Source organism: Camelina sativa, chromosome 11, assembly GCF_000633955.1.
Source record: "Camelina sativa cultivar DH55 chromosome 11, Cs, whole genome shotgun sequence".
NCBI lineage: Eukaryota > Viridiplantae > Streptophyta > Magnoliopsida > Brassicales > Brassicaceae > Camelina > Camelina sativa.
In genome coordinates, this window is record NC_025695.1 from 2082619 (window position 1) to 2104610 (window position 21992).

General features: G+C 34.3%; 4 protein-coding genes across 6 annotated transcripts in view; 3 read left to right on the forward strand and 1 right to left on the reverse strand.

Annotated features, from left to right (window-relative positions):
• Positions 1–1303, forward strand: part of LOC104721121 (pheophytinase, chloroplastic) — a 3413-nt gene extending 2110 nt beyond the window's left edge. The window contains exons 4-7 of the mRNA XM_010439037.2: positions 92–262; positions 353–593; positions 685–776; positions 861–1303. Coding sequence (XP_010437339.1) covers positions 92–262; positions 353–593; positions 685–776; positions 861–1146 — 790 coding nt within the window. The 3' untranslated portion in view covers positions 1147–1303. The remainder of the gene's footprint in view (positions 1–91; positions 263–352; positions 594–684; positions 777–860) is intronic.
• LOC104721124 (auxilin-like protein 1) lies at positions 10905–16044 on the forward strand. The gene is made up of 7 exons (XM_010439039.1): positions 10905–11522; positions 11606–14886; positions 14974–15044; positions 15122–15187; positions 15280–15369; positions 15472–15648; positions 15741–16044. The coding sequence occupies exons 1-7, from the start codon at positions 11086–11088 to the stop codon at positions 15774–15776; spliced, it is 4158 nt and encodes a 1385-aa protein (XP_010437341.1). The 5' UTR covers positions 10905–11085; the 3' UTR covers positions 15777–16044.
• LOC104721125 lies at positions 16923–17588 on the forward strand. The gene has a single exon (XM_010439040.2). It carries the CDS (start codon positions 17034–17036, stop codon positions 17400–17402), a length of 369 nt encoding a protein of 122 aa, XP_010437342.1. The 5' UTR covers positions 16923–17033; the 3' UTR covers positions 17403–17588.
• On the reverse strand, positions 18260–20142 carry LOC104721126 (jasmonate O-methyltransferase-like). 3 transcript variants are annotated; one of them, XM_010439043.2, is made up of 5 exons: positions 19914–20142; positions 19724–19823; positions 19201–19526; positions 18839–19111; positions 18260–18758 (listed from the first exon to the last, which is right to left on the reverse strand). In XM_010439043.2, exons 1-5 carry the CDS (start codon positions 19995–19997, stop codon positions 18417–18419), a joined length of 1125 nt encoding a protein of 374 aa, XP_010437345.1. In that variant the 5' UTR covers positions 19998–20142; the 3' UTR covers positions 18260–18416. The 3 variants fall into 3 exon arrangements, with proteins under 3 accessions (XP_010437345.1, XP_010437343.1, XP_019087102.1); XM_010439041.2 differs by having other exon boundaries at positions 19201–19431; positions 19641–19823; positions 19914–20136; XM_019231557.1 differs by having other exon boundaries at positions 19201–19385; positions 19595–19823; positions 19914–20134.

Genomic DNA, 21992 nt, shown 5'->3' on the forward strand with positions numbered 1-21992 from the left:
TTCTCTCTTGATTTAGGATCATCTCTCTTATCAGTTTATACGTTTTAAGACAGCTTGGTTTTTATAGCATATGGATCATTGATTTTTATAGGTATAACATTCCTGAATTGGCTAAGAAATACAAGGTGTATGCCTTGGACTTACTCGGTTTCGGATGGAGTGACAAAGCTCTCATAGACTATGATGCCATGGTTTGGACAGATCAAGTTATTGATTTCATGAAAGAGATTGTGAAAGAGCCAGCTGTTGTTGTCGGAAACAGGTAACATGAATGAATGTGCTTTTATGAAGCTCTTTTTGTCAAATCCATAAGGAAATCTGAATAACAAGTTTTCTGACTTTTTTTCCATAGCCTTGGGGGATTCACAGCCTTGACAGTTGCGGTAGGATTACCTGAGCAGGTCACAGGAGTTGCACTTCTAAACTCTGCGGGACAATTTGCATCTGAGAGTAGAAAACGAGAGGAAGTTGATGAATCCGTGATAACCAAGTTTATAGTTAAGCCATTTAAAGAAATATTCCAACGCGTGGTTCTCGGGTTCTTGTTCTGGCAAGCCAAGCAGCCATCTCGGATTGAATCTGTCTTAAAGAGTGTAATGTCTTATTTGACTTTTTTTTTCAGATTTCTTCTTCTCAAAGTTTGTTACTACTTTGTACTCAATTTTGTTTATTGCAAAAATGCAGGTGTACATAGACTCAACTAATGTCGATGACTACCTCGTCGAATCCATTTCAAAACCTGCAACAGATCCAAATGCTGGAGAAGTATACTACAGGTACGAAAACACCAATAAAGAGCTTCTCTGTTTTGATACATAAAGAGACCTAACTACCATTTGTTTGTTACTACTATCTTACAGATTGATGACAAGGTTCTTAACGAACCAGAGTAAATACACTCTAGATAGTGTTCTAAGTCAGATGACTTGTCCGCTTCTGTTGGTTTGGGGAGATCTTGACCCGTGGGTCGGTCCTACTAAAGCCGAGAAAATCAAAGCATATTACTCCAACTCATCGCTCGTGCACTTACAAGCAGGGCATTGTCCTCATGACGAAGTCCCGGAAGCTGTAAACAAGGCTTTGTTGGATTGGTTGTCCATTAATGTAGCTTCAAAACCATCTTCTCCTAAAGCCTTGGAAATATAAATGAAGACTATTTGTGAAGGAAGTATATAGTTGTATATACATTGTTGCTCTTTTTACAATTTGCTGCTTCTGGACTTGTATAATCTGAGATTTAGAGCAGAGACTTGATCAAGTTTTGCTAATGAATGAATATGAATGCAACTCTTGTGGGATAGTATCATTGAGTTGGGTATCTGAAGCAGGTTTTGGTTAAAACCCCTCAAGAGAATAAAAGACTACATTACAAAAGTTTAACGTAGTGGGTAGTGGGTACCAATACCCAAACAGTCTTAGGCCCTTACTGGTGACCAACTTTTAAAACTTTAAAAATGTTTAAAGCTTTGACAGTCAATTTTTTGCCGATCAGACTTTTTTGGCTTTTATTTTTTTTAAAGTTTTAAAAGTCACTTTTTTTTTTCTCTTCTTTGTTTTCTCTTTTTTTTTTAGCATCAAAACTCAGGTTTTAAAATTAAATAATTTTTAAAGCATTTTTTTTTCACCCTTTTATATTTAAAAGCTATCCAAAAGTATATATAAATATTTTATATATTTTATTTTTATAAATTAATTATTCTCATTTTTTTTATCATCATCACTAATAATACTATAAAAGAGTTTATGAAATACATCGTTAATAAGAAAATAATATTCAAACAATGCATTGATTAGTGGTTAATAGATTTTTGACTGCTCATATAACTACTCAATAGAAAAAAAAACATTCAAAACAATTAAAAGACACTATTGATATTTGCTAGAATAATCAATCACCAAAAACAAAAGAAAAATCAGAATATTAATATTGTTAGCGAAATTTTATATTGACTATCGGTATTATTACTATCTTTTAATTTATTGTTGAAGTGTATTATTAGCGGAATTTTATATTGACTAGTTTGTTTTTAATCATGATATTTAAAAGAAATAGTTACATTCTATTTTTGGAAGATTACGTAAACCATTATAAATAGAGTGACAAATATGTGTTTTCTTAGAACTTGCAAATCCAACAGGTACTATAATCTCCACATATGTTTTTCTTTTTACGTTTCAGTAGATATTCATTGCACGTGGAGCATTGAATTAATTTAGAACTTTTTTGTTTCTATAGAATGGCATCAGCTCGTAAGGTAACAATTTTTTTTTTCTTATAAAACATTATTGCTAAATTTATATGTCATGTTTTGCTAATACATTTTTTTTTGTTAAACATTTATAGAAACAAATCACATGGTCTGATAATAATACCCATACTTTTCTTGAATTGTTCATCACACAACAAGAGGAAGAAAATTGGAAAGAACAACTGTTAACAAAAGAAGGAAAAGAAGAAGTAATTTCTAAATTTTTGCAGGCAACAAGATATAAGTTATCTTGGAAAAAATTTCAGAATCACTATATCAGTCTGAAATTCTGGTATAGTACATACCAAAAGTTACGCAAAAAAACAGGAATTCATGTCAACGAATCTACGGGAGAAATCAAGATGGATAAAGAATGGTGGGAAGACCGAAAAAAGGTAAATTTTATTTAATAATCTTTAATCAAAGATTATATACGTTATAACAAAATATATAATGATGGTGTATGTCATTTACACGAATATGGTGTAGCAGTTGGTCATATACAAAAAAAGGGGCTCAAAGACCTTGATATGCTGGAAAGAATATTCAGAGACGTGATTATTGGAACGAATGACGGGTGGGTAGTTGGAAATGGTCCCGATGGGTATGTGCCAGTGCAAGATTACAGGACAGACACACAGACCGAAGTAGATGAACCTGACATGGGTGGTGACCAGGAAGAAAATTTTCATGTACCTCCACACAACGAAAACTCTGCCGAAAGAGAGAAAGTGCATCAAACCGCTGTGAGACGCAAACATAAAGGTTTAGGAAGCACTGAAAAAACTGAAATTTCGATGGCATATGACAGACGTTCGGAGACTATTAAAATTGCAGGGAAAGTCATGTGTTCTGACAGAGAGAGAGAGTTGTACGTCGTATACACTAGATATCTAATATCGAATACAACTCATCTTTCTATTGGGATGTGATTACCCTAGTTGAAAATAATGAGGCAGCTCGGCAAATGGTTCTAGGATTACCAAACGATGAACATGTGCTCAATTATCTGCAACGATCAACGTCTAACTCTTATTAGTTCTATTTCATGGAGTTTTTTTTTTAATAAGATTTTAGCGTTCTTTACTATTAAAATAAGTTTTTAGCTTTCTTTACTTAATAATTTTTGTATTTTTTAATGTATTAAATAAATATATGGCTAGACGATTCATATTTAAATGGAGTTGACTCAAAAAAACTTAGCACATGTAGATCGGTCAGTTGTCAACAAACCAACTAAATTTTAGCCAATCTATGAGCTAATTCTAAGGAAAACAATCACTTGAAAAGTGATAAATACTGTAGTTATGTATGTTCACCCTATAAATCACTATGTATCTCTATTTCATTTTTAAATAACAACCAGTATCGTAAAATATTTCATAGTTATGGCATCATCATCATCATCTTCACGTAAGGTAATGTCAAAGACACAATTTTAAAATCTATTGATTTGTATTTTAATACGATTACTAAGTTTCTTCCTCTTTTTAATATAGAAATTATTATTATGGGAAATACTTGAAGATGAAGAAGGTGATGATTTATTGCTTGAAGATGATCCAGATATTAGAGTTGTGAGGCCTTTATGTTCAGATGGAGTCCGAGGAAGTAATTTTCTTCATGATATGATCAATGGTCATCCACAACAATGCCAAAATATGTTAAGGATGTGACTGGAGGTTTTTAGCAAATTATGCAGCGTTCTCGAAGAAAAATATGGTTTGTGCGACATCTCTAACATGTCTGCCAAAGAGAGTGTGGATATGTTTCTACACATGTGTGGACATAACATAACACAAAGGAATGCGATGCGTACATTCAGGCATTCAGCTGACACGATCTCCAGAAAATTTCATGAAGTTCTTGATGTAGTTGTGTTGATGGCCACTGATATGTTTGCACCAAATCTTACAGCTCTTACGCAAGCTCATCCAAAATTGCAAGCTGATCGACGTTATTGGCCACATTTTAAAGGATTTATCGGTGCAATTGATGGAACACATGTACCTGTCATGGTTTCTGTACAACAGAAACAAAAATACTGGAATAGGCACGACGATACAACTATGAACATCCTCGCAATATGTAACATAGACATGATGTTTACATATATTTATGTTGGTATTCCCGGATCTGCACATGATGCCAAAGTTCTCTCGCTTGCTATGGAAGGTGATCATGATTTTTCACACCCACCTGATGGTAAATATTACCTCGGAGATTCAGGATATGCATTACGTCGTGGATTTCTTTGTCCATATAGAGGAGAACGATATCACCTATCTAGTTTTAGAAACCAACCAGAGAGAAGTTATAAAGAAATGTTCAATCGCCGTCATTCATCACTTCGATCTGTTATTGAGAGAACATTTGGAGTATGGAAACGAAAATGGTGAGTCGTGAGAGATGAAGCGAGATATAAGATCACAATGATGAGAAAAATTGTCGTGGCGACTATGGCCCTCCATAATTTTATTCGCAATACACATATTGAAGATCCTGATTTTCAATCAGAATGCGTACATGCCCCAAATGAGGAAGAACTTCCAAATGTGATGGAGCAAGACGTTAGTTCGAAACAATACATGGAAGGTGTCTGTGATGAGATTGCTAATGCTATGTGGGCTAGTCGTCATTAGTTTTCTTTTTGTTGTTGCATTATTTAAAATTTAATAAGTTAATAAATTGATGTCTACAACTTCAATTATTTATTTCTTATTCTTATAGTTGTTTGTTTTTAATTAGTTTTCAAACAAAATTTCATATTTGATTGATTTATATTTTTAAAATTTTTTAATTTATCATTAATAAAATTTATTTTGTCATTAAAATCTTATTAAATTAATTTCTGACATAATATATATTTATTATTAATACTTATAATAATAATAAAAATAACATCTACATCTTTAAAAGTTGTTGGTAAACAATCAGATTTTAACAGTTTACAGCTTTAAAAGTTTCTACAGTCAAAACATCAACATCCAAATTTTCTGCAGCTAAAATTTTCAAGTCAAAGTCTTTACAGCCACAAGTAACAGCTGTTACCAATCAGGGTCTTAGATTGACTTTGACAATGACAGGTTATTTTCACACGTGTGAAACATGGAAATTTGTAGTTTTTTTTTCTTTGGGGTTTTTTGGGCAGTAAATTTAAGTGTGCACTAAATTGGGGTCTCAACTCTCAACAGTTGATTTCCAAGGTAGTCGCTAGCTGAATCGATGATAAGAGCCATTTTGATTTCTAGACAATCTGAATCACTAACTGATTAACTTGAATAAGTGTGGTTCATAATAGGTCATTTCTTCGTACGATTTTGATTTTAGAGCAACATTATTAAAGGGACTTATGATTTTATTACCTAAGCCGCTTTTTAATTTTGGTGGTCAACACCTAAGCTGACAAATATCAAAATGTAATAATTAGTTTAGGGAAATGGTCGTATGAATATTGAGTGCTGTGATTCCATTATTCCAACCAAAGTGGCCAACACAAGGACCCCTTTCTTTCTTTTCTTTTTTATTCCAACGTTTCATGTATTTTGAAATAAAAATATGGTTCGATTCCATTTCAATCGCTATAATTCTGTTAAACAATGGCAACAAGAGCGTGTTGGAGTGATGTGCTTCTCTTGTTTCTATGGTGATCATTATGCACCAACTCCTTTTATTTCATAAATGGGCTGGTTTATAACTAATGTATACACTAATTATGCTCATAAACAGTCTTTTCAAATGATTGCCCCCAACATAATTAGTGTTCTTCTAAATGTTAGGGCAATCATTTGTGTAATTGGGGAGTACATCATAAGTTCCAACTCACTTAAATGATTAGTGTTCTCGTAAGTATATCAATTGGTGTTAGTTTTTAGTATTTGTTTCCAGCTTAAAAGTACCTAAATAAATGTGAAAGTAAAAAGGTTTAAAAATATTTTGAATTATCCGGTTAAAGAAAACCAAAAACGATGGTTTTCTTTGTGTAATATCATAAGCGGCCAACATTTAGAATCATATCTGGTGTGGTTTTGATTTTCTTTTTGCTTTATTTGACCTTTTTTCTTAACTATTTTTGTTCTATATGCATGAGTTTCAACATTTGAACATATGAAAAGGAAATAAAATGTATTTAATCTTCCTTAGCATAACTTTTTCATGTACCTATATGTAATTTTATATTGAAAAGATTACGCTAAAAGAGAAAAGCGGTCCTAATTAACATCCAGATTGATCTAAACTGTAGGCTGCACTGTGGACAAAAACAAAGGAATCCAATCGACTCATATAAAAAAATGAATAACGATGGATCGCAAAATATAAACTAGAAAAAACGAAAAGATGAAAGATGGTTTTTTTTTATAATAGAAACCTAGTATTTGCTCTTTATAAAAACGCATATAATTTAAAAATATAATTTTATTAACACGATCAGAGACAGATATATATAGCTAGGCGTGTCTCTTAAGTTTTTTTTTTTTTTGAACAAAAGCGTGTCTCTTAAGTTATGAACACCAGTTTAGTACTATTATTCTCGACAGATTGGTATTCAAATCTTAGCTTATTGGTCAAGATTGATGTTATTCTATAATTTCTATTGAACTATACGTCTATTTGGGATAATATCCAAAAAGAAAAAAGACAAAATATGTTGAAACCTGTTGTTGCTATTAACTGCGAATTGGTTTATACAGTATACTTTAACTTAGATATATACTGATCATGAACGAATAAGTGAATCTTGTAAGTAGGGCAAGCATGGTTATCAACGCCATCATTATGTTCTTCGGAGCATAATATAAAATCATGGTTTCATTAGAGATTTTATTTATAAACTATAGTATAGAATAACAGATTGTATAGCGTATCAATCAACGTGTGTATTCCTCTTTTGTTTATTTTTATCGTCTAGGATTCATTTATTTCATGCATGCTTTACAAGGCACGCACTTATAAACAAGCATGCGCACACACAAACATGTAAAATACATAAAGTATTTGAAATCTGGATAAATCTGAAATGAAAAAAATATACGAGTATATTACACTAAAGTCGGATTAAATTCTAAAATGAAAGATACATTAAATTGCAAAGCTCATTGAATATTGTTTTTACTTGTAAAAAAAGGTTGGTGTTGTTATTAACTAACGGCGCTTGCATTCGTTCGTATCATAATGAATAATTTTGTCGTAACAGTAGTAACAGTAGTAGTGCAGGTAATTTTCACTATCATAATCAATAACTGATGCTACAACTTAATATAGGAAGCCAACCACCCATCTATGAAATAAAGATCTAGTTATCTTATCATAAATTTCAACTTCGACTTAATTAAGAGGGTAACGTAGAGTAATTATCATATGAGTTGTCAACCAATTAAATTGATCATATCATGCATGCCACGAAAAATCTCGTTATCGATTGTGAACACGAAAAATATTTTATATATTAAGGTGATAATGTAATAAGAAATATATATTACTCTCTCCGTTTCATAATATAAAATATTTTAAAAGTTTTTGTTTGTTTCACAATATAAGATGTTTTCAATTTTTGAGTCAACTTTTAGACTACTTTTATATTTTTAGTATTATTTATTTTATGCAGTTTTGTTTCTGATTGACTAAAACATCTTATATTTTGAAACGGAGGGAGTAGTATACATGCCCCATAATTGTGTCGTACGATTATTAGAGTTGTAGTATAATGAAATTATAAATTTCGACTTGCAAATTGCAATATTAGAATATATATATATATATATATATTATATTATATATATACATATCGTGAGAAGAAAAGAAAAGAGGATACTCTATATGATCTGGAGGGACGGTTAGGCTGTCTTATTCGTGACATTACTGACCCTTTAAACAAAAATTAATTGTTATGATTTGTTCAAATGGTGCCAAATTAATATTTATATGCTCAAATCTTAGGAAAACTACAGCACCAACAGTCATTTATTCAGACTATAGTATTATTGCAATTGTCAGAACAATGTTACAAAATGCCAATGATTCTCACTTGTTCTTTGTTTACTAGGATCTAGCTTAAAATATGTTTAACTAAGCTCTCTTTCGACCATGGATGGAAAAAGAGAATGTATTTCGATAATCAAAATAAATTCGTAAATATTGGCGAAGATATAAGTACTATACTTTTTGGCCTTTAGCGGAATTTATAAATTATAAGTTTAATACACATATAAATCTGGTGGAGTACGTAGTAAAACAACAACATCGGTGATTTATAACATCCATAACTATACTACCAAATATATATACTAACTTACTTATGGATCTCATTTATCTAATGATTTTTGAAGTACAATTTTTGTGTCATACTTTCTTATCTTTGTATCCAAACAAATCTCAACTAAATTCTTTACAATCTTTACAACCAAACACAATCATTTCCTTATTTGATAATATTAATTTTCTAAAATATATCTATCTAATTTAAATCAATATGTTAGATTAAAATATAATTCTCCTTTCATTTTTATTTAATTTTATATTTAATTATTTTAATTACTATTTAATACATAAAGTGAATAAAATTTTAGATTTTTTTAGCATATAATGTGATTTGAATTTTTATAAACGGATATATATTAAAAATTATCTTAGGATATTTGTAACCAAATAAGTATATCCACATATAGAGCTCGGAATACATTTTTGGAGTACAATAGGGTGCCATCACTTTTTACCAACTTCGGGTCGGGTTTTTAACTAAAATTATAACCAATTCAATTATCCGGATCTTCCTTAAGATTGCCGAATATTTTGGGTCGGTTTTTAATCCATATCATACTTATTTACATCCAATTAATGTCAATTAATGCCCATTGTATCTTAGGAAAGATCTAATTTGCATGCCGAATTTTTAGGATCGAGTTTGACAAAAAGAGTTGATAACCCAATTTATGTAATCACATCCTCTTAATCACATCCCTATAATATAGCAACTAATTCAAGATGAATACATCTTAGGAAATATCTAACTCGCGTTTAATAAACGATTACATATTTGGTAAGATCTTATTAGCTTTAAATGTGTACTATTAATGCAATAATATCAATTGAGAATCATAATAAGAATATGCTAGATCATCCATTCCTAAATCATAACTAACAAATCGTAAAATGTATATTCTCAACTTACCAATCAAGAGTTTATACAAAACTCTATCTACCACCGTTAACAGTATATATATCAAAAAAATAGGTAAAACCTAGTTGCATGCATTACACATTTACATATATCAATTAGATCATGCTGATACCATAGTTTGAACTTTGAACCCAAAAAAAAAAGACAAAGATTGAAACTAAAAAATTGTTGCAAGAAAAAGTTAAGAAATGGGAAAGAATACAAAAAATCAAAGGTGCGTTACACTTGTTATAAGTTCATTGGAAAGAGAGAGGCTACTCCTACCGTTTTTTTGTTTAAATAATAACATTTATATCTATCTCTTACAACTTTCAACACTACATTTGTTTCCCTCTTGGGAACCCAAATTTTACTTTCTTCCTCATTAATTGTATAACTCTTTTATTATTCTTTCTGTTTTTGTCCGTATTTTCTTATTATTATAAATAGCCTAACATAAAACGACACTGTTGTTATATCTACACTATTTAAAATTCTACTAGATGACTAGACCACCAGTCCGAATAATCCAAGTTTTGTAGTTTTTATTAGTATAATGGTAAATAATATATTAAAACTAGGTGATTTTCTGCGATCTGTGAATTAATTTTTATAAAATTTTGCATCCTATTTATAACGTTAGAGTACATAAATATTTCATATGGGGAAAAAGATGAAGATAGTGCAAAGGATCGGGACCCACCGGGAGGAAGAAGAAGAAGTGACAACAACAAGTTTTTATCTATTTCCAGTTTTACCCTTTCCTTTTCGTTTCGCGCGTCTTCACCGGCTTACCGGCTACACCAATGTCGCTGTATTATCGGTTTCATCATTTGATTAAGTGATAAACTAATTGTTATTCAATAGAGTATTTAAACAAATACGAAGAGCAATGAAATTAGTAGTTTATTAAATTAGCTGCCGCCGCGCCGGCCGTTACGATTGCAGCAGCACGACTGTTTTTTTCCTGAATTCTTTTTTTCTTTCTTGAACTTTCTCCGTTTCAAAAATAAAATATTTTAGTAAAAACACGCATATTAAAAAATAGTTACTTTTAAAAAGTTTAACTAATCATAAATAAGTATGCATAATATAAAATATAAATTTAATCTAAATATTGTATAAAAATTTGAAAACATCCTATATTATGAAACAAAAATACTTTTTTAAATATCTTATATTATAAAACGGAGAGAATATTATTTTATTCCATCTGAGTCCAGTCATGGAAGCCAACAAGTCTAATTAAAGAGAATAACGTTTCTTAATTTATTCTTTATTATATAATATAATTGTTTTTTATTATAATTAGCTAAGTTTTTTTTTTGTCGGTATAATTAGCTAAGTTTAATTTTAATTCTTTAAACAGTTCCTATTTCTTTGTTAATTCCTTTTTTTTGGGTATGATGAAGAGATGGGAATATATTATAGTACTACTATACCTTTTTTATTTATTATAAAAGTTATATTACAAAAACGAGACATTTTTTCGCTTTTCTTTTTTAATTTTCGCTTTTTTTTTTGGTTGTTCCGTCCTCTTGACTTCTACTGCTGTTTCAGACGGAGAGAGAGGGAGAGCCTGAGAAAGAGAAAGAGAGAGAGAGAGAGGTTGAAGAAGAAGAAATATTTCCAAAAACCCAAGAATCGTTTTTTATTTTTTTTGTTGCTGGCTTGATTCTCATGGAAAATCTCACTCATCCTCGTAATCCAAACAAGTCTTCTTCTTCTTCACTCCCTAAGAAGAAACCTTACAATGGCCTCACCCCCGGCGGAGGTTTTACCTACACCAACTCCTCCGGCAACACCACCACCTCTACATACGACGACGTTTTCGGTGGTCCGCCTAGGTTCGGTGCTCCCACTTTATCTCCTCGTCTTGAAGACTACTGCGAGATTTTCTCCGGCTCCTCACGCGCCGCCGTTTCTTCGATTCCCGTACTCGATCTTCCCCTAGTTGATGGTAGAGATGTCTACTTCGATGTTCGGACTCAAGGTTTTGATTACCGTGAAGTCTTCGGTTTTAACGATCTCGATTTAGCTCCTTCCTATGAAGACCTTTTTTACCAGCAGAGGTCTACTACGGTGGTTGGTCTTTGTTATTCCTCCGACGATGCTTGGTACTTATTTAAAAATCCTTACTTTTTTTCTCTTCCCCTTGATTCAATTTATAGAAAAGAGTCATTTTTTTTTTTTGGTACAGGACTCCTGAAGAAGTAGAGTCATGCTCAGGAGGTACAGAGCATTCTGGCAAAAGTCCTTGTTTCTCTAATGGTAGAGATTCATATGATTCCGTTGATGGAAGCACTGAGTTCAACATGTCTTATAACAAAGCTAGCGGCGGCGGGGATACAAATATGTCAAGTGGTGGTGGTGTCATACGTGTAGCTGGCTACACTGCTGCAGTTGATGAAATGATTTGTGCTGGTGGAACAACTAAGGAGACTGGGCCCTCTTCTCTTGGCAGCAGAGGTACAACAAGTAGATTTGCCTTTGAAGACAAGTATTACACTTGTGAACCTTTTGTTACTGTTTCTGAGATTGGTTTGAAGACTCATCCTACTGGGATCCCACCTCCTTCGAGGCCACCTCCTGTATTAAAGAGCGGCTTTAGAAGTTCGGCATCTAATTCTGGAACCACCGGATCAGAAGGATCTGCGGATAGTAGTTGTTCTCCACCGTTTTTTGATGTTGAGGTTGATGCTAGTTCCGCTGCTGTGAGAGAAGCTATGGTTAAAGCTGAGGCAAAGCTGAAAAATTCTAAAGAGCTGTTTGAAAGGAAGAGGGATGGGGCAAGGACCACCACGAAGAATAGATTGACTGAGGAATCGAAACCGGGCCATACAGCGGGTTTGAGGGATAAACGTGGAAGTAAGTCACTCTCTTCTCAAGGGTCTGCAGACTCTGATGAATGGAAAGAAGCTAATCAGTTTGTTGAATTGGTGAGAACTGAGCTACCAAGAAATGCTGATGAGAACAGTGGTGGGAAAGATGTTTGTATTCCCCTTAATGCAGAGTTTTTCGATCAGGAGCTGACATGGGCAGCCAATGGGAAATTGCCAAAACACCCTGGAACGAGAAAGGTAGCATCTAGGCTTAAGAGACATGAGAAAAAGCTTGCAGAAAAGGCTCCTGAAGAGCCAAAGAATGAGAAATCGGGACATGTGGAGCTGCAATTTGAGATGGGAAACAATTTGTCTGATCATGGTGGGATAGTGAAACACAGAAATCTGCTCAGACCAGAAGAAAACAAGCTCTTTACTGAAAAGCCTGCAAAACAAAAGAAGGAATTGCACTGTGTAGAGAAAACAAAACGCATACAAAATCAACAATCGGATAGAAAACCACATCAGAAAGCAGCTGAAAAGAACCAGGAATGTGTGTTTGAGTGGGAACAAAATGCGAGAAAGCTCAGGGAGGCTCTTGGTAATGAAAGCATGCTAGAGGTCTCCTTGGAATCGAACGGAAATGGTAAAAAATTGGGAATGCGTGGTGAAAGTGAGACAAAACTGAATGAGGCCTTGAAGCGGGTGGAGGAGGAAACTAGGGTCAAAGAGGCTCGTGTAAGAGAAGAAAATGAGAGAAGAGAAAGAGAAGCTTTTGAGAAGGCAGAAAATGAGAAAAGTCGTAAGGCAGCATTGGAGCAAGAAGAAAGGGAAAAAAAGATTAAGGTAGCTCGTGAAAAAGAAGAGAATGAACGGAGAGTGGCAGAGGCTCGTGAAAAGGCAGAACAAGAAAGGAAAATGAAAGAACAGCAAGAGTTAGAATTGCGGCTAAAAGAAGCTTTTGAAAGGGAAGAAAAGAACCGTAGAATGAGAGAGGCCAATGAGAAGGCAGAGAGTGAAAGGAAAATGAAAGTTGCATTTGAACAAGAGAAGGAACGAAGGATAAAAGAAGCACGTGAAAAGGAAGAAAACGAGCGAAGAATAAAAGAGGCTCTTGAGGAGGCGGAGCGAAGGCTGAAAGAAACTCTTGAACAAGAAGAGAAGGAAAGGCAGATTAAAGAGTTTCAAGAGAGAGAAGAAAATGAGAGGAGCGCTAAAGAGGCTCTCGAGCAGGCAGAGACTGAGAGGAGGTTGAAAGAAGCCCTTGAGAAAAAGGAGAAAGAAAGGAGGGTGAAAGAGGCACGTGAAAAAGAAGAGAATGAGAAGAGGCTGAAAGAAGCTATGGAGCTAGAAGAAAAAGAAAAAAGGCTGATAGAAGCTTTTGAGAGAGCAGAGATTGAGAGAAGACTGAAAGAGGATCTTGAACAGGAAGAGATGAGGATAAAGCTGCAAGTAGCCAAGGATAATGAAGAAAGAGAAAGAACACATAGAGAAAATCAAGAGCATCAGGAAAATGAAAGAGATTCAGGAGAAGAAAGTGACGAGAAAGAAAGAGATGCTTGTGAAATAGAGAAAACCTGTGAAACCATCACAGAGGATCATGGAGAGCAAGCATCTAATGAAAGTCTTAGCGACAGTCTAGAAGAGGATGAGAGTATAGACAACGAAGAACCAGTGACCAACCAAAAGGAAGAAGAAGAAGGACCAAGCCAGAGAGAATCTATGTCCGAAGACTCCTGTCCTTGGAAGGTTTTTGAGAAGAACCTCAAAGACGCCAGCCAAAAGGAAGGAACCAATGAGCTGGATGCTGAATCCAGGTTGTTTGAGAGGAATGAAGAGGCACCACAGTTGAGTGAAAATGGAGGATATAAACAACAAAATGGAGAATCAGGTGAGAAATGCAACTCCGAGAATATCAAAGGAGGAAAGCACAAACAGAAAAGTAAAATGTCTGATACCTCTAAAGATGCATCAGTTCTCAAACGAGACAACGGGTCGAAAACTGAAGTTGAAGAAAGATCAGAAGACGTTGTAGATGAAGACGAAAATGTCAGAAAAGCAGCAGGTGCTGGTAGGGATCAAAGGCATCCAGAGGGAAGTAAGTGCGCTCCCAAAACATCCACTGGTTTCAGAAACCATGAAAATAAATTCACCCATGAGACCCAAGCAGGTCTAAATCAAGATGCAAAATTGGAAAGACCGTTGCCTTTTCGAGTGCAACGTGAGAAAGAAGTAGAGAGGCTGAAGCGAGAAAGAGACTTTGAGATGGAGCGCTTAAGAAAGATAGAAGAAGAAAGGGAGAGGGAAAGAGAGAGAGAGAAGGATCGAATGGCTTTTGACCAGAGAGCCTTGGCTGATGCACGTGAAAGATTGGAGAAAGCATGCGCTGAGGCTAGAGAGAAGTCTTTGCCTGATAAGTTATCAATAGAGGCAAGACTTAGAGCAGAACGTGCGGCAGTGGAGAGAGCAACTGCTGAAGCTCGTGAACGTGCAGCTGAAAAGGCTGCTTTTGAGGCGAGGGAGCGAATGGAAAGATCCGTTTCTGATAAGCAATTTCAGAGTTCAGGTTTCTTTGGTGAACGAATGGAGAGATCAGTTTCTGATAAGCAATTTCAGAATTCAGTCTCTTTTGGTGCTTCAAGATATCAAAACTCTCCTGGTACAAAAACTCTGAAAGCTCTCTAGTTCTTTTATTTTCCCATCCCCCATTAGCTTAACAATTTTTCTTGTCTTTTTGTCTCTTAAGGTACTGATGGTGAATCGCCTCAAAGGTATACATCGAGATTAGAAAGGCATCGGAGAACAGCTGATCGTGTGGTAATTTAATGCTTCTATTTTCCAATACTTGTAGTAAGAATACACACCATTGATGTTAATTAATGTACTCGTAACAGGCTAAAGCGTTAGCAGAGAAGAACATGCGTGATCTTGTGGCTCAGAGAGAACAAGCAGAAAGAATTGTACAGCCACCAAACCGAAACTCCTCTTCAACTAAAGAAAAAAAAGCCTTCGAATGTTTGTAGTAATCATAGTTTGTTTCTGTTTCTTACAGAGAGTCGCTGAAACCTTGGATGCGGAAGTAAAGAGATGGTCAAGTGGAAAAGAAGGAAACATAAGAGCATTACTCTCAACATTACAATACGTACGTTTCCTTAAATGAAGAGCAAAGCTAAAAAAAAAGAACAAACAGAGTTAATTCTCAAAATCTGAGTTTTTTTGTTTTGGTTTGTTTGATATGAACCAGATCCTTGGTCCCGAGAGTGGTTGGCAACCTATACCATTAACAGAAGTCATAACTTCAGCAGCCGTGAAGCGAGCTTACAGGAAAGCAACACTTTGTGTTCATCCAGACAAATTACAGCAACGTGGTGCAAACGTTCATCAGAAATATATCTGTGAAAAAGTCTTCGATCTTCTTAAGGTAATTCATGTTCTGTAACACCATTTCACACAAACTCTGAATTGGTCAAACTGAAACTTTGAATTTGTGTTAACTTACTAATAAATTAACAGGAAGCTTGGAACAGATTCAACTCAGAAGAAAGGTAGAGTTATGACATATGACCTTTAGTAGTAGTATATGACAATGGTTTCTCAGCTTTCTTAACATTTCTTAGAGAGTTGATTTTTTTTCTACAATTTGTTTTATTGTAAAGTCGTGCTTCTAGAGTAGTTGAAGAGTAAATATCCCTTTGGTATCTTTTTTTCTTTCTATGATTGCCAATTTGCCTAGATGATCATTCATTGTAATCATTTCTACAATTATCTGTAGATTTTAATATAAATATTTCTAAGCAATTATATAGTTTTTTTTCTTCTGCAAATTGTTACATTCGATCTCTTGTCATATACTTGACGACCACTTAGAATACTTATCTTTAGTCGGAAGTGACTGTCTATTTTGTACATGTTAAATTTAAGTACAAGAAAAAGTAATGATTGCAGAGAGCTGTTTCAGTTAGTTAGCGTTCTACAAAAAAAAAATTATTATTTCTTGGCTGATCTCAACCTAACAGATCCTAATAAAACCTAAATAAATGTTAAATTGGTTAGATGACAAATATCACATTTTCGACAAGAAAATATTTACAATCAGTGCTATTCACACACACACACAGACGCAAAGTTGCTATTTATATATATATATATATATATATATATAAAATCATGATTTTCACATGCAAATGTTAATTATGTTTTGTAGACAGCACACTGAATATCATTAATTTGATCCACTTTGAACACTTATTGTCTAGTTCTTATAAACTGGAAACAGAACATTGAGTATCATTTATTTGATCCACTTTGAACAATTATTGTCTAGTTATATTATTATCTAAACAGAACAACATTGAGTATCATATATTTGACCCACTTTGAACAAAATAAACATGTTACTGATTTATTTAATCCTCTTAAGTAGATTTAAATATATAACCCGAGAGTCTCGTGGAAGCTCCATGATGAGCAAACGGTCAAGGATTGCGTTAGATGAGACTTGAAAAGTCCTAGAAGCTCGTCGACAGCATCCTCGCTGGTTGTCTTCACTTCATTTTAAAAATATTTCCTGCACTAAAATAACATTAAAATTGTCGGACTTTTCAAATTAAGCAACCAGCCAAAGTTTGACCATATTATATTCCCACTTTCAATTAACACATGGTACAACCATAAAACCTCATCACATCTCTATATATAATAAACACATTGAACGAAACTCTTCTCTATCACTACAACAAACAACAACCATCTCTTCACATCATTTTCTTGAAATCTCAATCTACACTTGATCAACATAAAGAAAAGATGCAAATGCTAAGAAGCTTGAGCACGAGGACAAGAAGCCGTCGTGGAGGATATGAAAGAGTGAGTGATGATTCAAGTTTCAGTTTACTCGGAGCAAAGCTAAGAAGATCGACGAGTGTTCCTTACTACGCCCCATCTATAAAGCTTGGTACCGGTGGTGTTCCGACCATTCTTGAGGAGCTTCCTCGTCAGAAATCCAAGAAAGTCAAACCAACAAGCAAATTTAGCCACCCAATCTTTAGTCTTTTCTACGGAAAGAAGAAGAAGTCGACGACGACGAAGCCCGAGTTCTCTAGGTATCTTGAGTATTTGAAAGAAGGTGGTATGTGGGATGCGAGAGCTAATGCGCCTGTTATTTACTACAAGTAGATCGATTCGTTTGTCAAAAAAAGTATCAAGAAAGAGAGATTTGTGAAAGCTTAATTTCTTTTATTTGTTTTAAAAAATTAAAACCTTTTGAATTTGAGACGATATCTGTATATTATTTTCAATGATCCAATATTTTGTTTATAAATATTTTATAAATATTGGAAACAAAATTGAATACTTTTAACTTTTAAGCATGTTTTTCATATGAAAATGAGACCGAGTATCAAAAGCAATGTGTCAAAGATAGACAAAGTCAAAAGTCAAACAGTATTGGTCTTTGACTTTACAGTTCAGCGCAAACGATGTCGTTTGGAACAAAATCTCAATAGCTAATCTCCGTTGGTTACGTGGAGCTTAAGGGAGGCTTACCCATTCTTCGATTTCTCCAAAAGATTGCAAAGAAAAAACCCTAAAAAAACTTCAGATTTGGGGGAGATCGTCGAACTTTAAAAAAACCTCTGTTGTGACTTCATCTTTAGTTTCCAAGAAAGTTTTCGTCTTCTCCGGTTATAGAATTAGGTTTTTCGAATCTCAAGGAAGGTAAATGTTTTTGACCCATATCGGCGTTTTCTCTACAGAATTAGATCCAAGATATTCTTTAATTACTCAAGTTGATTACTTGTGTCTGTATTTGAAAGTAGCTAGTAAACTTGGTATAAGAAAAACAGGATATGGTTCTGTAATGCACTTTGGTATAAGAAAAACAGGATATGGTTCTGTAATGCTGCGGGAGGTCAATTTGTAGGAACTAAACAAAATTCGGTTCATCTACTACTGTATCTCTCACATTTGGTAGCTAGGAATCGAGAATTAGCTAATTGATTTTGGACTTTTTCTTGGCGTTGCTCTTTGGTTAATTAGTTAATATGAAGAACTTACTGACATTGCAACTTGCAAGTGATATGTGTTTCAGATCAGAGCTATAAAGATGGAGATGCATGCTACATATCAAGTGGTAATGATCAAATGATTGATGTGGCTTTGCTTTCTTTTTCATATCCCTGCATACATGTTTCAGAGCTTCCTTCTTAGGACAACAACAAATGTGATGGGTCTTATGTCTTCCTTAGCCAACTCCTCGTCAACCATTCTAGCATATGTATCAAACAGCTTGTCCAAAATCTTTTCCCCAAAGTGTTGAACAAGCATTGATTCTTGAACTGCTCTTACCGTCTTCGCAACCGCATTACCATAACTGGTATCATCCACGTTCTCTTTCTCATCGTCCGCTTCTAACATCTCTAAACTCTCTAATTCAAAAGAACCTTCTTTGTTTACTTCACCTTCTACCTCAGCAGCACTCGGGGCGTAAAAGTGCATATCGTAGGAATCAAGCTTCTCTTCCTCAGTTTCTCCCTAAAGATTTTATAAATGGAAATAACAACAAGATGAACTTTCTAATCAAGATCCACATATAAACAGATGTATTTCTGTACCTGTGCAACAAGATCCATAATGGATCTTGAGAGAAGTTCCCAGAAGAAAGAGTTTCCTCTATCTACATGAGCGGGACCTTCTCTTCCGAGTGTTATGAGAACCATTCTGCCTGCAGCAACCAACTCTTTTGATCTACACCGGAGGAAACTGGAGAAATCTTCCTTGAATTGACTGTTGTAAGCTTTGGAAACAGCTTCAGGGCTCGAGGAGCAGATACTAACACAACCTTTGTTTATGGACTTTCCTTGCTTGTCATACAAAGCTGGAGGAACCTACAAACAAACAAAAAAAAACTACTCAGTATGTATAAACATAAAAGGGATCTCTCTCTCTCTCTCTGTGACTCTATGTATAAATTCACCTTGGAAAGCCAGTGTAAGCTGTAAGAGGAGTAGACAAAGTGGATGGTCTTTTCAGGGAAGAGCCTTCCATAGAATGATCCAGGGTAGGCTGCAATGAAAACTGAATGGAAATCTCCATCGTTGACATCTCTCTTGAGCTCTGTATGAAAGTCAGGCAAAGACTTGAATATGGAGTTGAAGTCATTTCCGGGGAGATCGTTAAGGAAGAAGCTCAATTCCGGCAAGGGCTGGTTTGAGATCTCGTTGTTGTGAGCAACTTCGACAGCTTTGATTATTTCTTTAATGGTGGAGAGAGTGTTTGGTCCTGAAGAACATCCCAAATCAGCTATTCCTAAACTCTTGGGTCTTGTCTCTTTGTAGAGTTGTTGCAGTGTCTCTAGNAGTTGAAGTCATTTCCGGGGAGATCGTTAAGGAAGAAGCTCAATTCCGGCAAGGGCTGGTTTGAGATCTCGTTGTTGTGAGCAACTTCGACAGCTTTGATTATTTCTTTAATGGTGGAGAGAGTGTTTGGTCCTGAAGAACATCCCAGATCAGCTATTCCTAAACTCTTGGGTCTTGTCTCTTTGTATAGTTGTTGCAGTGTCTCTAGTGTTATGTGCTTTGCCATATCAGATGCTTTCTTCTGCAAGATTTAAAACAAGAAGAGAATGTGTAATAAGAGAATCAAAAGTTATGCAACTAATTAGTGAAAAAATGTGAAATCTCAATGAACCTGCAAGGAAGAGTTTCTGGCATAACTCTTTTCTCCATCTCCTCCTATCATGTGAAACTTTCTCTCCAGATCCTTCGTATCCATCACAATGACGAATCAAAAAGTTTGAGATCTCTCTCCTCACTAAGGTCTTTGGTTAGGGTTTTGTTCTTTATTAAAAGGACAAATCGTTGGCCTGTCACATCAATCTTCCATTATTATTATTTTGCCGTTTGTGTTTTCAATGACGTATTCGGGATTCGTTTCATTTATTGTTAGTGATTCAACAAATATAAATATACTACTCCCTCTATTCATGTTTTGGCATATTTTTTTGTCTCACCAAAATTGATGTTTTGTAAATTTCAAAAAGTAATCATTGAAAATATTTAAAATTTTGAATTGTTATTAGTTTAAAATTAAATAATATCTCTTTAGTAAAAAAATATATTTAAACTCAATAATCATTATTTTCTTAAAATGAGTAAAATAATCTAAACATCAATCTTTACGAGAGAGAGTACATGACAAAGTTTTTCTTTCTGTGGATGCGTTTAGTTTAGAAGGAGAAATGGTAGGTATTAGTCCAATTAAGTGAACAAAAATAGGAATGAAGAAAAAAAAAAGTAGAAAAGGATAATATTAACAAAGAACAAAAAAAATATATAGAAATGAGTCAAACAACATCATGATGGCTTCATGTAACGTTTGTACTTTCTTTACTCTGTTCTTGCTATCAGTGCTAGACTCTGTTGCTATCAGTGCTGGACTCTGTTGCTAACATAAACTCAAATATTTCCTTAGAAAGATGTCTTGACTCTCGGTAAAATCTATTAGGTATTATTATCAACAGCATCACATGGTTGATCTAATTTGCTGAAATATGTTTTAAACAGAATAGGTATAAAAACATATAGTGTAAAGTGAAAAACTGTGTAATTGTTTACATAACATTATAGAAAAATAGTGGAAATTAACTTTGGGACAGAATATGATTAATAAGGAGGAAGAAGATTGATTGACTTTTGATGGTAAGAAAAGCTAAACAAGAATGGATGATAATGATTGGTGTGTGTGTGTGTGTGTGTGTGTGTGACCACCATCATTTTTATTTAGGCTTGAGTGCTATTTCACTCTCTCACTTTCTTCCACCTTCAGGCTTTAGTATTCAGATTCTTCTCTCTTCCTTTTTATATTTAAGGCTTTTGGCCTTTTTTACTTGTCATTCTTTTTTTGAGCAAAAGTAAAAGATAAACAATTTGAAACGATACGACTCATATGAGTCATCATCTCATACAAAGGGTTGTAAAAAATGTATATCTATTGAATGTGAATATTTCCAGATGTTATAGCGTTTGTCACAATAATATTTATTAGTTCGTAAAGATACTATGAATTTGGTACGATAAGGTTCTATCGGAAGAAGAGAGAAGAGAGAGTCTTGGAACGATAAGGTTTTGTGACTGTTTAGAGGGGTACGCACGTGTCACTAGACCCACAAGAGAAGAACCATGCAAATTATCAATCTGTTTTTGTGGTCAGACTTTCTAAGGGAATCTATATAAAAATATAAAAACGTTCGTATATATTACTCCGTCTTCTTCTTTAAACATGATATTTTCTCTCTCTCTCGTTGCTTATGTCTCGTCTATTGTCTTCTTGTTAGATGTAAAGATTTTTGAATGATTCGATTGGATTATGCAGAATATTGTATATACTTTCAAACGAATTGATGCTTCAGAAAGACATACACGTTATTCACTAAGAAGGTTAGTTTACTATAGAGAAAAATAAAAAGAACTGAGCGAATATATATATATGGGGAGTGGCTCAAGGATATGGATGAAATCGTGTGATTTTATTTAAGTTAAAAAAATAGCTAAGTTAAAGAATGGGTGATGATGATTGTGTGTGTGTACCGACCACCTCCACCATTTCGGTTTCTTTCTCTCTGTCGTACGTACGTTTAGGCTTTTTTGGCAGAGAGGTAAAAGAAAGACTACCAAAAAGCCTGAAGGTAAGGAAACATAGAGAGAGTGTGAAAGACCTTTAAGACTTTAGTGGTGGTGGTGATGAATGCTTCTTGAGTCAAAAGTGTAA

Bases quoted from the DNA above. Each gene is read 5' to 3' on its own strand.
- LOC104721124 (XM_010439039.1), top strand. From the start codon at position 11,086: ATGGAAAATCTCACTCATCCTCGTAATCCAAACAAGTCTTCTTCTTCT. The intron at 15,370-15,471 runs GTACGTTTCCTT...GATATGAACCAG, and splicing joins TACTCTCAACATTACAATAC to ATCCTTGGTCCCGAGAGTGG. The intron at 15,649-15,740 runs GTAATTCATGTT...ATAAATTAACAG, and splicing joins AAGTCTTCGATCTTCTTAAG to GAAGCTTGGAACAGATTCAA.
- LOC104721125 (XM_010439040.2), top strand. From the start codon at position 17,034: ATGCAAATGCTAAGAAGCTTGAGCACGAGGACAAGAAGCCGTCGTGGA.
- LOC104721126 (XM_010439043.2), bottom strand. From the start codon at position 19,997: ATGGATACGAAGGATCTGGAGAGAAAGTTTCACATGATAGGAGGAGAT. The intron at 19,112-19,200 runs GTGAATTTATAC...GTTTGTTTGTAG, and splicing joins GCTTACACTGGCTTTCCAAG to GTTCCTCCAGCTTTGTATGA. The intron at 18,759-18,838 runs GTACAGAAATAC...TAAAATCTTTAG, and splicing joins TTATGGATCTTGTTGCACAG to GGAGAAACTGAGGAAGAGAA.